Source organism: Triticum aestivum, chromosome 5B (genome assembly GCF_018294505.1).
Source record: "Triticum aestivum cultivar Chinese Spring chromosome 5B, IWGSC CS RefSeq v2.1, whole genome shotgun sequence".
Taxonomy (NCBI): Eukaryota; Viridiplantae; Streptophyta; class Magnoliopsida; order Poales; family Poaceae; genus Triticum; species Triticum aestivum.
In genome coordinates this window covers 110,618,283-110,634,838 of record NC_057807.1, presented here as the reverse complement: position 1 = coordinate 110,634,838, position 16,556 = coordinate 110,618,283, and the positions used below count along the sequence as shown (strand labels likewise).

The 16,556-nt window shown below is 48.8% G+C and overlaps 1 protein-coding gene and 1 long non-coding RNA gene across 3 annotated transcripts; one reads left to right on the top strand and one right to left on the bottom strand.

Annotated features, from left to right (window-relative positions):
* The first annotated feature begins 720 nt into the window (after window positions 1-720).
* On the top strand, window positions 721-8,708 carry LOC123110682 (uncharacterized). Its single transcript, XR_006453554.1, has 3 exons — window positions 721-1,017; window positions 8,000-8,083; window positions 8,244-8,708. It is a non-coding gene; the product is annotated as an uncharacterized lncRNA (long non-coding RNA).
* LOC123110681 (uncharacterized) lies at window positions 4,824-15,079 on the bottom strand. 2 transcript variants are annotated; one of them, XM_044531265.1, is made up of 14 exons: window positions 14,831-15,079; window positions 13,043-13,488; window positions 12,846-12,909; window positions 12,380-12,736; window positions 8,590-8,714; window positions 8,360-8,468; window positions 8,135-8,280; window positions 7,982-8,055; window positions 7,513-7,618; window positions 7,324-7,417; window positions 7,166-7,241; window positions 5,785-7,076; window positions 5,493-5,684; window positions 4,827-5,413 (listed from the first exon to the last, which is right to left on the bottom strand). In XM_044531265.1, the coding sequence occupies exons 1-14, from the start codon at window positions 14,837-14,839 to the stop codon at window positions 5,222-5,224; spliced, it is 3,282 nt and encodes a 1,093-aa protein (XP_044387200.1). In that variant the 5' UTR covers window positions 14,840-15,079; the 3' UTR covers window positions 4,827-5,221. The 2 variants fall into 2 exon arrangements, with proteins under 2 accessions (XP_044387199.1, XP_044387200.1); XM_044531264.1 differs by lacking the exons at window positions 12,380-12,736; window positions 12,846-12,909; window positions 13,043-13,488; window positions 14,831-15,079 and adding an exon at window positions 9,407-12,333 and having other exon boundaries at window positions 4,824-5,413.
* Between the last annotated feature and the right edge of the window lie 1,477 nt (window positions 15,080-16,556).

Below are 16,556 nucleotides of genomic sequence, written 5' to 3'. Positions count from 1 at the left end.
ACTTTACAGATGATTTTCATAGATGTCTTCGATCGGTGTTGGCGATGACGGCGCCTGTGGGCGTTGTTCCCCTCCTTGGAGGCGTCGCTTAGTTGTGTCGGCATCTCCCCGTTCTTGATTGGTTGCGGTCTCCGGGCGAAAGCCTAGGTCTTGGACCAGCGATGGTGGCGTCCTGGCGTCGTTTCTCTGTTGGGAGGATCGTGGATGGAGACATGGCTTGGAGGTTCGGTGTTGCGGTCCTTCGGTGCGTGTCGCTAGTCCGGGTAGAGGTTCTTGGGCGCAATGTACGTCGACGCTGATGAGTCCAAGATGGTGGCTTTCGCGGGGCCAACCGAGTCCCTCCACCCACTCGTCATCTCCTTTCGGCAATCAAGGGTGGTTGGTGTGCCGGCAAGGGGAGTCCGGTTAAAGTTGCTCCTCTCCGAGGTGATCGGTGTAGGTCGAGACACGGTCTTGTTGCTCTTCAGGACAGGTTCCTTGTGCTGTGTTTGTAATGTGTTGGGAGGTTTTTATTCGGATTAACTCGGGTATGGTGTTGGTACTACACTTGTTGTTCGTAACGAGTTAATCTCTTGTAATTGTCTGCCTTCCATAAAATATGATATGTCTTTGGTATACTCTGAAAAAAAAATGTTGAAGGTTGAATAATAAACGGAGTGGTTAGTTTTGGGGCTGTAACGTGAATTTTCTCGTTAGCTACGGCCTACGGGTGACGTCCAATGCGGGGCCGTCGAGAATCCTCTGCAGGACGAGAGCGCGCCGCCAGTGACGGCCACCCACTCTAGGGACGAGACACGAGGGTGGCCGTACCAGAGCGGACGACGTGGAGAGAGGGCCCGAGGTAGGGGAGCGGGTCGGCGTCCCCGGGCTCAGCCGTCAACCCGCCACCGTCGCTTCCCACGAGGCGGCGGCCTGACTATGAGGCACGGCGACGAGTGGATTGTCGATCGAGGCGCTCATCGTCGTCGTCTCAGGACAGACTCCCGACGCCACCGCCGCGCGTGTGCTGCCTGAACGGTGAGAAATCTAGTGCGTAGTAGTAGTACAGATTTATTCATGTAGATACGATGCGAATTCAAACATCCCTAGAAAAGAATGTAGATCCAAAGACATTTCCTTATTGATCTATTCAAGCAATTTCTAACAAGCCGATCAGTAATCCGCGGCCCAATTCTGAAAGAAGTAGTGAAAGACGCCATGATTTATAATAAACCAAAGAAAACAAACAAGCTGCGTAGTATAATGGCCAAATCTACACGGGGCAGGAGGAGGTGGCTTTGGCAGTGGATGCTTATTATGATGCGGCTTTCGGTACGTTGACCCCGAGGGAGCACACCATCAATTTGGCAGCCTTAAACCTGCCAACGCTTGACCTCTCACACCTAGAGCAGCCGTTCACCATGGAAGAAGTGGAAGGAGTAATCAAGGCTATGCCCCCGGACAAAGCCCCGGGGCCGGATGGGTTCACAGGCAGGTTTTATGCTACTTGTTGGAGCATCATTAAGGCTGACTTCATGGCTGCCTTGTGTTGCTTCTACAACGGGAACGTGAGGGGCATGACGGCTATCAATAAAACCCTTGTCACATTACTACCAAAGAAGGAAGGAGCCTTGGATGTTAGTGACTTTAGGCCTATCAACCTGGTGCATGGGGCCATAAAAATCTTTGAAAAAGTTCTGGCGTGTAGGCTTGTGGTGGATTTACCAAGGTTGGTTGGCAACCATCAAAGTGCTTTTGTGAAAGGAAGATCCTTGCATGCCAACTTTATGTTGGTGCAGTGCACGGCTCGTCGACTTAATGCGCTAAGAAACCCTTCGGTCCTACTAAAGCTTGATATATCAAAGGCCTTTGATTCGGTGAGGTGGTCTTTCCTCCTTGAGATCATGCAACACTTGGGCTTCGGGCCGCGGTGGCGATCATGGATTTGTGGCATCCTTGCTACTTCATCTACCAAGATCATGGTCAATGGGGAGCCCGGCGATACAATTTTCAACTGCAAGGGTTTGCGGCAAGGCGATCCCATCTCGCCCATGTTATTCATTCTAACGATGGAGCCCCTGCAGCGACTGTTTGAGCTTGCCGTGGACAGGCGAGTCCTTGCGCCTCTAGCACAGACAAGTATGAGGAAGAGGTTGTCCATTTTCGCGGACGATGTGGCACTTTCTGTGAAGCCCTTGCCGATGGATCTTGCCGTTTGCCAGTGCATCTTTGAAGTCTTTGGAGAAGCGTCAGGTTTACGGATCAACATGCACAAATCAGCCGCTCTGCCGATTAGATGCACCGAGGAGGAAATGAACATGGTATGCACGATGCTAGGGTGCCCTTTGGGATCGTTTCCTATCAAATACCTTGGGCTACCCTTGTCACTTCGGAAGCAAACCCCGGCCCAACTACAATACCTCGTGGACCAGATGGCCAACAAGCTGCCCAAGTGGAAAGCGGGCTTGACGCCGAAGAGTGGGAGGCTGACCTTGGTGCAATCCGTGCTCTGCGCCATGCCTTTGCATGCAATGATGGCCTTAGATCTGCCCATGAAGACAATCGCAGCTATGAACAAGATCTGTAGGTTTTTTTGTGGTGTAAAAGTAAGGAGGCGAATGGTGGAAACTGTGCGGTCGCGTGGGAGACAGTGTGCACCCCGAAGTGGGCTGGTGGTCTTGTCCTACCCAACTTGCGCTGGTTGAACGTGGCAATGCAAGCGAGGTGGCCATGGCTTAAGAGGACGGACAATACCAGGCCTTGGGAGGAGTTTAACATCAAGGTCCCCAAAGAATCCCTGCTACTCTTCAAAGCAGCTACACAATGTACCGCAGGGGATGGTCATTTGGCATTGTTCTGGGAGGATTGCTGGTTGAATGGCCGAAGGGCCCAGGAGATCGCTCCTTTGATATACAACATGATCCCGGGGCGGGTTCGCTCCAAGCGGACGGTTGGAGAGGCCATGGCGGATGGAGCTTGGGCCCAAGATGTGGGCCTGAACCTAGCTATGGAGGCTTTGCAGGAGTTCCTCTCGCTTTGGAATGAAGTGATCACTTGGGAGCCTACGGCAGGAGTGCAAGACGAGTTCTCGTGGTCTTGGGAGGATTCTGGGCAGTTTACGGTTCGGTCGGCCTATGCGGCAAAATTTTGGGCGACAGAAGTGGCACCAGCAGCGGATCTCATTTGGAAATCGAGGGCGCCCTCACAATGCAAGTTCTTCATATGGCTGGCCCTACTGAATAGATGCTGGACGTCGGATCGTCTGGCACGGCGAGGGCTACCGCACCAAGATGCATGCCCCTTTTGTGACCAGGAGGAGGAGTCGATCAATCACATCTTGCTTACATGTGTTTTTGCCAGGGTGGTATGGGCGGAGATCTGTCACGCCTTGGGAAAGCCGGAGTGGGTGCCTTCGGAGCACGACTCTCTCACGTCATGGTTGTGTCACAAGTCTGGGACCAACAAAGCCAGTACTAAAGATTTGCGAACCATTCTTGGGCTGACCTTGTGGGAGCTTTGGAAACATAGGAATGCAATTGTATTCGACGGAGCAAGGCCGTCATGTGAGGTGCTTCTTGGTAGAATTAGACTAGAGGGTCAAATTTGGGTGTCAGCCGGCCTACTAAAAGAGGATGTAGCACCCTTCCTTAGTAGGTTAGCGAGGTGGGCTAGGCGTGAGGAGTGAAGTATTTTGTAACTCATGTAACTAATGGTGGAGGCATTTCTTTTGCCCTTCTTCTTTAATATATGATATGCACACTCGTGCATATTCGAGAAAAAAAAAGAAAACAAACAGAAGACTATTCTGCAGATCAAATCATCTTCACCTCGTAAGTTTCCATGTCAAAACAGAACTGAAAATGGTTCAATCACTCAAAACGGTTCCGAGGGAAGTGAAAAATCAAAGAATCCAGCCTGAAGGATTATCATCAAATGATTCAAATCGACCAATGGTGAAACTACCCATGAACCAAACAGAATGATAACTCCAAATTTCAGCTAAACAACAGCAACTTGCTAATTACATGCTGGAAATGCAACATACAACAGATCATCCAACAGCAGATGAGTTTGGTTGAATTCAACCAACCCATACAAAAGAGAAGAAATGGACTTTGAGGCACGGCAGCAAGTGGGTGTTCGATGGAGGCGCTCGCTGTTGTTGTCTCAGGATGACCTCCGACACCATCGCCGCTTGTTCACCGTATGGTGAGAAATCTTTTTACTTAGTGTAGTCAAAGATCTGAACTGCAAATTTATTTGTGGAGATAGAATGCGAATTCAAACATCTCTACCGAAGAATGTAGATCCAAAAATATTTCCTTCTTGACCCATTCAAGCAATTTCTAACTGGCCGACCTGCAATCCGCGACCTATTACTAAACAACCAAGGAAACAAACAGAAGAATGTTCTGCAGATCAAACCATCTTCACACTATAAGTTTCCATTTCAAATACAACATACTGCTGCACCCTTAGATTATCTATTGTAAGCAATACAGTCAAGCAAAGATAAGTTTTAGCTGGCTGAGACCCAAGATAGCACATGCTTTGCACTTATTCAACCATTCAAAACAATTCTGAGAGAACTGAAAGTCAGAGAATCTACCCTGAAGTATCATTATCGCAGCTCCAGCAGCAGTGAAACTTAACCCATGAATTGAACAGAACAATAGTAACTCCAAATTTCAGCTAAACAACTGCAACTTGCCAATTACACGCTGGAAATGCAACATACAGCAGATCATCCAACAATAGATAACTTTCGGTTAAATTCAACCAACCCATACAAAAGAGAAGCAAGCACCAGGCATATCAGAAAGCTGCAAATCACAAACTCCAGAACTGCTCACCAAGAGATATAACTGAAAAGGTTCCATCTTACTTAGATAGTACTAATACATAGGTTCAGTGAAAGAGCACGATAACAGATAACAAAGGGGGGCTTCACATGGTACCGATGCTGTAAGCTTGCCGAAAATCGAAGGGGACATGCCCCCCGTCGCAAAGCTTACAGAACCATGACCATCAAGCATCTAGGAAAAGGCATTCCTACGCAAAAAAAAAAAAAAACATAAGGGAGCTGCAAAGGGCACTCCTCTAAACATGGCCCATTTAGGCTCATCATCCCACAAGCTCAGAACATCGAAGGAGATGGGATCAATGTCTCCTTCAGTCTGTGGGATTGCCTGCCTTATTCTATGTATTACTAGATCAGTCTTCGGTATTAGGGAGCTAAACCTTATGGACCAAACTTGAAGTGCTCAATCATGCAGTCACAAACAGTGCACTTCTTGAGCAGTGTCACCGAGGCCAGGAGGCAGCCTCGGCAAGCTATGGTGTGCATGCAGGGGGAGCATCTCACAACTGCATCAGCTCCACTGCAGACAACCATCAACTGGCACTTTTGATCTGAGACGCACTCCATGACTCCCTGCGTGTTCAGCAATTAATCATCAGGCAAAATTGAATTCAGATGTAGTGAAAGTAGAACAGAGGAGAAATTTTGTTACCACGTGTCGGGATTTTGCGTCCAGTGCCGGGGCAGACTTGACTCCACTTACAGCAGTGCCACAGGTCATGCATGCCCTGACATTGCACCTCATCATGCAGGCAACACATATCTTATGGAGGCAGGGGACAAGCTCCATCGCGGCTTCACAGGAGCGGCATATGATGCAGTAGTCACTCTTGGCATGTGGAGTCTACAGGAGTACAGGTGAAAAGAAGTGTATTAGTTAAGACATGATTCTGAGCCTAACTAACGTGGCAAGCAAATGCAACACAGAAGAAGGGGGCACTTACTAGGTACTTGTCCCACTGTGAGTGGAAGAAGGAGAATCTCATTTCATTGTGGCAGCTGCTTGGAGTGACTGCTGGCCTTTCAACAGGACGATCAACAAAGCATGTTGTTGGTCTGGCTTGATTCAATTCAAGCTTCCTTGCAGGTTCAGGCTCAATCAGTTCAGAATTCCTAGAAGGTCTGGACTCGACCAGTTGAATCTTCCGTGCAGGCCCAGCAGGCTGAACCAAATCAGCCTTGCTAGGAGGAGGAGGAGGAGGAGGACTGGACTCGATCAAATCGAGTTTCTTTGTAGGTGCAGACTCAACCAAATCAGGCTTCATTAACGGTCCTTGTTCGATTTTTTCTGGAGGAGATCCAGACACAATCAAATCAGGCTTTCTTGCAGGTGACTGGATCAAATCAGACTTTGGTGTGCTCACAGTAATCTCATCAAGTAAGCTACCATTGGAGGTGGAATCACCATCCGGCAGGCTTTCGCCATTGCTTCTGCTGCACTCATCATCATGCTGGCTCTGGACATTGCTCTCGCTGCATGCATCACCATGTGGACTGTTAGTGCTATAAGGAGCATTCTCAGTGATATTGGCGGTAAGTGGTGATCTTGGAGAATGATGATCTGACACTGATTCTGGGAGCTCTTCATGATCAAATGAGTAAGGCTCTAGCAAGGGTACATACTTTGGCCTTGAGAGCGGTGGCAGAAGGACCATATGTGTTGCAGGGCCATTTCCTACAGGGACTACACGCATCCTGCAGATGCCAGGGAGGGAGCGCATGAAATCACTTAGCTTAGGATAGCCAAGGGCAGAATGATCAAGCTCCATTCTGCAACATGATCTGAAATCAGTCTTCACAGAGCATAATGGGTACTTCTCCCCATATCGTTCGGTTGCTTCCATGAGAAATCCTGGCAACCACCTCCTGAATATGAAGAACCAAGATGGGAGGTGCTTCTCTGGCATTGGCCGCCGTTTCCCAAAGTTATATTGCTCAGGTTGTTCATCCTCCAGCTCACTATGAGTCACTCTTGGGGACTCACGTACATGGTGCCTGAAGGAAGTTGCTCTTTCGAGTTCAGGCAGGGACGGTCTAGCAACAGCATCCTTTATCTCCACTCTCTTCCCAAGCACATAGACATGATGAGCTTCCTTTGCACTAATCATGTCCTTCTCTCTTTTGAATTTGACAAAGCCAAAGCCTCGGGACTGTATCCTCTCGTCTATTTTTAAGGTAATGACTATTGCTTCCTCCACAGGTCCGAATTCAGTACTGAAGAATTTGCTAAGGTACGCTGCAAGAAACGAATGCCAAAGAAAGTGTTAGAAGTACATTCATGTTCACTGTGTTGAACATAACTGGTTCAGGATTATGAAGCTATACCATCGTCTACTGAAAGCGGGAGACCCCCAACAAAGATTTTGCGAGTGTAGTCATGCTTCTCCCAATGATCATTATGCTATAAATAAAATATGTTGTAAGCAGATCATGTAAACAAAAAAGTCACTTGGTAATACAGAGATAGAGGATGCTTAGATTACCCGAGATAATTTGGGACCTTCTTTCGGGGCACTATGGCCCTTACTTTTAACCCGAAAATCCCGGTGACCTACTGACGCCTTTGGCACAACATAGCTGCAGGGATATTCAAAGCAATATCTTAATTTTAACTTCAAATGAGCAGCACTTTCTCTACATTTCACGTAATTGTGTACAGATATAAGAAATACCTTTCATAATAATCGTCATTGTCATAATCATCGAAATCATCATCCAGAAGCTCTTTGTGCCTATCTTTTTTCATCGCATGGTTCTTTTCCATTGAGCCATGGTTCACTAAAAAGGAGCAAAATTCAGTTGAAAATGCAGTTGGCTTCATATGCATTATTATCAGTAAAACCAAAAGTATCTAACCGATCTTTATGTAATTCAAATAATAAAATTCCTTCCAGTGTTATTTGCAAAAAAATAAATTCTTCCAGTGTAATGAAACAGATCAAACAATAGAACATAACAGAATGTGATCTTATAGCAGAACATGTGCTTTGGTTGAAGAATCAAACACAAAACTATGGGCAAGTGAAGTGATTTTATTTACATGAGATACGCAAAAGGACAAGTGAAGTGCTTGTATTTACGCAAGAGATGTTCTATTTGCGAACTCAGTCAAATATTTAATATCCCAGAAAATCATCTTACTTGGTACAACATTTGCAGAGTTGAGAAGGAACCGCATGTCCTGGGATGTCGCCACGTCTATTGGTCTTTGCTTTCTGTTCAACACCAAAGAATCACGTCACTGTAAGTCGATCAAATCACTGAATACAAGAATTCTTCAGAAATATTACTCACCGTAGGTTCTGGGCTTTGGGGTTAGCCCCATAACGCAAAAGAAGTCGTACACAGCTCAAAGAACCATTTTTCACTGCAAGGAATAATGGGGTTTCTTTGGTCTTGGAAGGTATATCAACGCAATCTTGTGCATGAAGCAGAAGTGACTTGCAGATCAAAGAAACAAAATACCAATTAGTCACAGTGGTATTATTAAGCGCTTGAAAAGGAAGTAACAAAGGCTACCTGAAGAGCCTTGTAATTGCCCTTAGCTGCAGCGCTGTGCACTGGTGTGAGACCTAGTTTGTTCCCCTGGAAAACTCTGGCACCATTCTTCTGCAGGAGCCACATAATCCTGCACAAAGACAGAAGACAGTTAAGGACACTTGGAAATAGCAAGAACAACGATCTTACAGTTTAGCTGTTAATGGAGCAGAATTTGAAGAAGTGCTGTTAATGGTACAGTTTAGCTGCACCTTGGCTCCTGTGTGCTTGAGCTACTACTGAGGCACCAGTGAAGTGCCGTGTTTCCTTCGGGGTCGGTTTCATTGACATCAACATCCCCCATCAGAAGCATCTTTGTGACATTCATATCTCCGGCCTACACAAGGAATCAATCATTGCAAGTTTTTCATATGTATAAGATGCAGCTTTATAAATTGCAGCTTGTTAGGCGTAGCACGATTACAGCAATACTGCATCAACTGAACATAAGAAAATCCAGACCTGCTTCTAGATAAATACGTAAAAACAAAGTGTGTAGATCATAATCATAGTAACTCATTTCCTAAAATAAGGCGTGGACCTCAATTACACACATTGATTACTCACTAAACTTCATGGCAGTCATAGCAACTAATTTCATGTGCAATGCAAATCTAGAAGTGTTTAAAAGGGAAAAAGTTTGTGTAGACCACAAAGTAAAGACACTGAACACTCAATCATTGCAATTTTTTCTATATATAAGTTGCAGTTGTACGATTACAGCAATATTGCATCAATTGAACATAAGAAAATGCAGAGCTGCTTCTAGATAATACGTAAAAACAAAGTGTGTAGATTACAATCATAGTAACTCATTTCATGTATCATTTTAGGAGTCTTTCCTAAAATAAGGTGTTGACCTCAATTACACACATTGATTACTCACTTAACTTCATGGCAGTCCGGGCAAGTAATTTCATGTGCAATGCAAATCTTTTTTTTTTTGAACTTCGGCGACCTTTATTACACAATAATCATATCAGATACAAGGGAGGGAATTAAGAAATCAGGGGGATGCTCTTGCCAGACCTCATTTAACTGCCTTCTATAACTAGTCCTTGCTAGCCAATGCGCAACCCCATTACTCTCCCTAGCACAGTGTACAGTCGTCGCCCTGCCGAAAGAACTCAACACCTGTCGGCAATCATCCGTTACCACCGCAGCCGAGGCTCGGTACTCCGAAGGATCCGTCATTGCTTGAACTATCTCCTGTGAGTCGGACTCCACCACCAGAGCATAAATACCCAGATGCTCTGCCAAACGCAGTCCTTCCAATAGTGCTAACGCTTCCATAGAGGGAACATCCATGGCATACTGTCGAAAGGAGCAAGAAGCAGCAATAAACGCTCCTGAGCTATCTCGTAAGACAGCTCCAGTTGCTCCCGCTCCCTCATCCACATGATAGCTCGCGTCAACGTTTAGTTTAATCACCCCTTTTGCTGGTCTCACCCATCTAATCTGTTTCGTGGGCTCCTTTGCCTTTGCAGCCAGAGAGTTTGCCACGATTGCCCGAATGCTCATAGCTGAGCGAACCGGGCTACCAACCTTCTCCTGGTGACTGATCTTCCGACGATCCCACCATAAGTACCATCCAGTCACCATAACTGTCTCCACACCATTATCAATTGGTAGTTTTACCTCTCCTGGTAGCTCAGAGCAGAGGAGTGTCTCCAGGATTACCGACCCCGACAGCTCATGGGCTGCTGCATTCGCGATCGATGTTTCCAGCCCCAGCTCCTTCCACACGGCCTTGGCTCTTTCGCACGCAAACAACATATGTCGCAGATCCTCAGGCTCATTGCCGCATACTGGACAAATCACCGGAGTAGATAGGTGCCGATCTGACAGCGTACAATAGCATGGTACAATCCCATGTAGCACTCTCCAGTTAAACACATTTACCTTAGGGGGCACTGACATGCCCCAAAGGACTTTCCAAACCGGGTGCGGATCCACTCTTCCTGCTCCAACATTCATCCGAGCCCGTGTTCTGTACACAGATTTCCAAGTGATGTGATAAGCAGACCGGACCGTGAAACATCCCGACTTAGAAAACTGCCATGAAATAAAATCAGACTGGCCATGAGATGATAGTGGTATCTGCAAAATTCTTTCAGCATCCACTGGCCAAAAAATTTCCCTTACTAATTGTTCATCCCAGCTTCCGGATATTGGATCAACCAGTTCTTGTACTTTCTGTAACAAGCAATGCCCCCTTGGGGTCATAACCCTCCGATCATGGCTTGTGGGAATCCACTGATCCTTCCAAATGTCAATGGATGCACCATCCCCAACCCGCCAGATCGCCCCTTCCCTGAAGGTTTTCATACCTGCCATGATACTTTGCCATGTAAAGGAAGCACCTTTTTTCAGAGTAGTATTCATCAAATCCCCATCAGGGTAATACTTTGCTCGTAGGACTTGAGCACATAACGAATCCGGATCAGATAATAACCGCCAACATTGCTTTGCTAGCATGGCTCTATTGAGACAGTATAGATCTCTGAATCCCATGCCTCCTTCATTTTTCGGGATACACATCTTCCACCACGCTTTCCAGTGTATTTTCTTCTTGTGCTGAGTGTCTCCCCACCAATATCTAGCTATAGCATCGCAAATAGCCTTACAAATATTTTTGGGGATATTAAAAACAGACATGGCGTAGACTGGGATCGCCTGCGCCACTGCTTTCAGTAACGTCTCCTTTCCACTGATCGAGAGTATCTTTGACATCCAACTATCAATAAGCGCACATACTCTATCAACCAGGTACTGAAAACTGTCACTACGGTCGATTCCAACCTTCGACGGTAGTCCCAAATACTTATCAGAAATAGCTTCTAAAACTATATTAAGCTGTGTGCAAACCTCTGCTCGTACCTCCACCAAAGTGTTTGGACTCAAAAAGACACTGGATTTTGCATCACTTACCAGTTGACCCGAGCTAGCACAGTACAAGTCCAGCGCATTCTTGAGTGACGTGGCATTCAACGTATCCGCCCTCATCAGGATCAGGGAATCATCAGCAAATAACAAGTGTGAAATTGATGGTGCACTACGGCACACCCTAATTCCTTGGATACCACCGACCGCCTCTTCATGCGCTAGTAGACTGGATAACCCTTCAGCACATATCAAGAATAGGTAAGGAGATAACGGGTCCCCTTGCCTGAGCCCCCTGGATGGGGTAAACGCCTCTGTTTCATCCGAGTTGAACCAAATCCTGTAATTAACCGATGTAACGCATGCCATAATCATCTCCACCCATGAGGTGTCAAACCCCAACTTGATCATCATATCCTTGAGGAAATTCCACTCGACTCGATCATAGGCTTTGTGCAATGCAAATCCAGAAGTGTTTAAAAGGGAAAAAGTCTATGTAAACCACAAAGTAAAGACACTGAACACTGAATCATTGCAAATTTTTCTATATATAAGTTGCAGTTGCAGGATTACAGCAATACCGCATCCACCAAACATGAGAAAATGCAGAGCTGCTTTTAGATAATATGTAAAACAAAGTGTGTAGATCATAATCATATTAATTCATTTCATTATTATTTTAGGAGTCTTTCCTAAAATAAGGCGTGGACCTCAATTACACACAATGATTACTCACTTAACTTCATGGCAGTCGTAACAATTAATTTCATGTGCAATGCAAATCTAAAAGGGAAAAAGCCTGTGTAGACCACAGAGCTGCTTCTTGATAATACAAAGGGTGTGGATCATAATCATAATACTCATTTCATGTATAATTTAAAAGTCTTTTTGAAAAATAAGGCGTAGACCTCAGTTACACACACTGATTACTCAATTAAACTTCATAACAGTCATAGCAACTCATTTCATGTACAATGCAAATCTAGCGGTGTTTAAAAGGAAAAAAAAAACCCGGTGTAGACCACAAACTAAAGACACTGAATACCCAATGTATTGCAAAGCTTGGGAATACTAGTAGTGACAATTTAAGTTTAACATGAAACTAACAGCAATCTGTACCTTTGCAGCCCTAAGTAGAGGGGGCAAGCTTCTCCTGTCAACTTTTCGGTCCCTCCACGACGTGGCCCCAAATTGGTTGAGCAGCTGAATCTCACAGAGCAAGGCTTTCCTCCTCATTTCATTGCCGTCTCTAGTTGAAGCCTCTCCAATCGACAGAACCTCATCCACAACAGAGTTGTAAATTGATCTCTTTGTCCTGACGCCGTCAATCACCACGCTCACCATCGCCGATATCCTTTCCTCAGCCACCAGGAGCAGCATTGCGAGTGCGGCGACACGCCCCTCCATGGCGTATCTGTAAGCCACCTCCCCAACCTCCCTGGTCTTCTCTGCCAGAAGCCTCACCGCGTTCAGATCCTGCACACGCATACAGGGAAGTTGCAGTTTTGCATGAGATTGATCCTATCTACTATCAACCAGGTACTAGTAGCATGGAGCTGTTGGTGAGTTTAGTGATGATGGAAACCTTTTGTTGCAGATAAGCCAGAAGATCCTCGACTGAGTTGTCCGGGGACCAATCAACTTGAACCCTGAAGAGAAAGCAAGCAGGGAGCAGACAGATGCATTGCTGTCAGTTTGATCTCAAATGGCATCGACCAAATGAAGAATCATCAGTACTAGCTAGCAAATACTAGTAGCACGCGGTTGGTGTCATTGACGCACCTTCTGCTCATGAGCGCGACCTCGAGCGCGACTAGGTGTGTGCCGTCGAGCAGCCTGACGTCCGTCCGGGCGTTCCTGGAGACTGAGAGGAGCAGCTGGATGCACCTCTTGGAGTGCGCCTCGGCGGCGACGTGCAGCGGCGTCCGCGTGAGCTGGTCCCTGGCTTCGACGGAGGCCGGCGTGATCCCGTACTCCCCGTCGAGGAGGAGCCTGGCGCACTCGGCGGCGTCGTGCCTGCAGGCGAGGTGGAGGAGCCTGTTGGACATGTCCTGGTCGAGGATCCTGGCGGCGTCGGAGCCGTTGCGCAGCCGGCCCAGCGCCGCCTTCTTGATGCTGTCCACCGCCGCGAGGAGGAGCGCGGTGTCGTCCTCCACGACGGCGCGGGACACGTCGTTGTCCTGCTTGCCCATCTTGTCCGTCGTCCCGCCACCCTCTTCGCTCAAGCTCTGCACCATCCAAGCACCAACCAAATCGAATCAAAAAATTTGAAGTGACAAATCAAACTTCCTTTTGACACCAGAAAATCGCTCCAAATTTTCTCACGAAAAACGAGACGAAAACCGATCGAAAACAACATGACAAAATTAAATGGGACAATGCAGCCAAGGTAATAGCGTAAATGGAGTGGCAGTCCGCAGGCCCTCAGAGCGCAGGCACGAAACTGGAAACTAGATCGCCTCCAGGACACGCAAGGGAAAAGGAGCGCAAGAAGAACAAGCAGACGCGACGAAAGCTCGGCCAGGAAAGCGCAGCTAGCGGGCTCTCGCTTCCACTCGAATCATGGAGAAACGCAGCCTGGTCGTGTCAGGACGTCGATCGATCACGGGGCGGAGCGGCACGACGCCCGAGACGAAGCTGGGAAAAGGAACTGCTCCCTGCCCAAAGCGATCGCCGAGGACGAAAAGCTTTCCGGTTATGATCGGAGGCGTGGAATCTCATTTTCTCTCCCTCCACACCGGCAGCAGCGAGTGCCTGCCTCGTCAAATCAAATCGTCCCAAAGGAAAAGCAAAGCAAAGACAAGCCGGAAGGAATATACCATGACCTCATCAAACGGCACCAAGAAGAAGAAGAACACGCGCGTTTGCGTTTGCTAATACGATGCAAAAAACTTCGAAGACGAGGGACAAAACCCCCCAAAGCAGCACCCAAATTAACTTCCAGCATTCGCAACGAGGACGGATCAAAAACAAACCACCACTGGACGGAAACCAGGGGAAAAACTAGCACAAGCAGGAGGAGCAAAGGATTCGCAAGGAGTGACAGAAGACTTGATCCCCTGAAGCAAACTGAAGAGAATCTCGGTTGAGAGACAGCAAACGGTGGATCACCAAAAACTATTCGACTGAAATGGCGAACTGGAGCGGGGAGCGTGATGAAGGATCATGCAGACGCATGACAAGGAAACCCGCGAGAAACCAGGACCAGATCGTCCGGAAACACCGGGACGGGACGAAACCTCTGAAAACCCCAGCGGAGGAGGTAGGAGAAAACCCCAATCCCATGCCCCGAAACGGCGAAACCAACGAACCAAACCCAGCAGAAGGAGCGAAAACGAAGGACCATTAGCACCTCCCTCCCTCCCTCTCACTTGGGCGGTCGGCGAACCATAGCACTGTCGCAGTCGCGAGAGATCATCGGAGAGCCCCACCCAAAAACCGCAAGACCAAAATCATCTCATCTCATACCCCGAAGAAATGGATCGAATCGAACACGGAGGCGCTAACAAATCAGCAACACGCAGATGACGAAGCAATGCCGGCGACGCCAGGCCTCGCTCGTGGGCTCACCTCTCCCATGCGCGCGGCCGGAGTCGCAGAAACCCTCGCCGCGCCTGCTCTGCTTCCCCCCGAGAAACCCCTCTCCGCCCTCCGCTCGCTCTCACACACAAACACCCTGCCTCCGCTCGATCGCCCTCCTCTTATGTAGACAGAGTGCTGGCGGAGCGCTCCTCCTCCCTCCTCTCTCCGCCCTCCGGCACCCACACACACCCACCGCGCACGGCGAACCCAGACTGCAAAAGCCGCACTTATCCTGCACTGGCCTGTCTGCCTGTCCCTCCCTGGTCACTGTCTCTCTACCACAGCATGTCTCGGTAGTCGATCGGTACCCACCCGTCCGTTGTTGTGGTACCCCTTCACAGCTTTCGTGCCCCCACCCCACCTCCTCCTCCTCCCATTAAAAGCTCTGCGCTTTTTGCCGTTCCTGGCATCCTTGGCGCCGCGGGCAGGCCGTAGCACGGAAACGGAAACTCGGAACCCCGTCCGTCGCGTTCGTGACCCGCGCGACGCGTGGCGCTCCGCCACTGGCCCCTCCCCCCACCCCGGAAGCTGCCTCGAAGGCGGGAGAGGGGCGAGCTCGTCCGGTGGAGCTATGGCTGCTACTTGGCTAGGGTAGGCAGGGGCCGGGCTTGCTTTGGTCCGCTTTGTCGCCTTCCCGCTGGGCCCCCGCTGCCATGTCAGAGCGGAGGGGACAGCCTCTGCTGCCGCTGCTGCTGGGCCGCTGCTGCTGCGCTGGTGACGGGGCGCGCTTTCCTTTCCTGGAGGGGGCATCGAATTGGTTGGGCCTGCGTCTCAGATCTAGACTAGACTCTACTAGTACTAGTGCGGGTGCACACGGTGAGAAATTAGAAGATGTTTTGTGTGCATGCGAGAAATGGTGTGTGCTACTAGTGTGAATGTGCTGCGAGGAAGGAATCTGCAGGGCTGGAAACGAGAGCCCGCGACTGCACGTCTGAGCTGGTCAAGCGTAGGGAGGGTTAGCGTGGGTGCGTGCACCGGCCGGGCTACTGGCTCCATGCACAGTGGCGCGCGCGCGCATCTGCAGATCGACCCACACACGCTGCTATGCTTTTTCGCCTTGCTGCTTCACTTTGTCGCGTTCGGCGGACCACAGGATCAGGTGTCAGGCGGAGGGGACAGCCTCTCTGCTACAGGAGTACGTACGTAGGTTCGCAGGAGGCTTGGCTTGTCCGTCGCGTCTCGTCGGAGAGATCGCCAATCACCAAACCGCCCCGGATGGTGGATGTATCTCCTGTAGTGTACGCGCTCGGTCGCTGACGGGTGGGGCTCTGATGCGAGAGTGGCCCGCTAGCCAGTGCCATGGGTAGGTTGGGAGAGGGGAGCCTGCGGCTCTGCGCTTGCGACTGCGAGCATATCCTCCTCGGTAGGCGCGCGGGGACGATGACGAAAGCCTGTCATTGCTTTGGCTGGCAACTTGGCATCGCACGGACATGGATGACCGGCAGGGTGCATGCATGGATGGATGGACGGGTCCATCAGGATGAACTTTGCAGGTGATCATGAGCACGCAGTTTTGTTTTCTATTTGTACTGTACTACTATGCCGTTTGTAAAGTCATCTTTTCTTTTCCTTTCCTTTCCAAACTTACAGTGCTCTGCTCCCCCTGCCCAGCCGGTTAAGGGTTTACGGGGATCCCAACTGCAGCGGCAGGGCTGCACAATGGCACCTGCGCGCGCGCTGCACAACGACAGCTCTCGTGGATGGACTCCTAGAC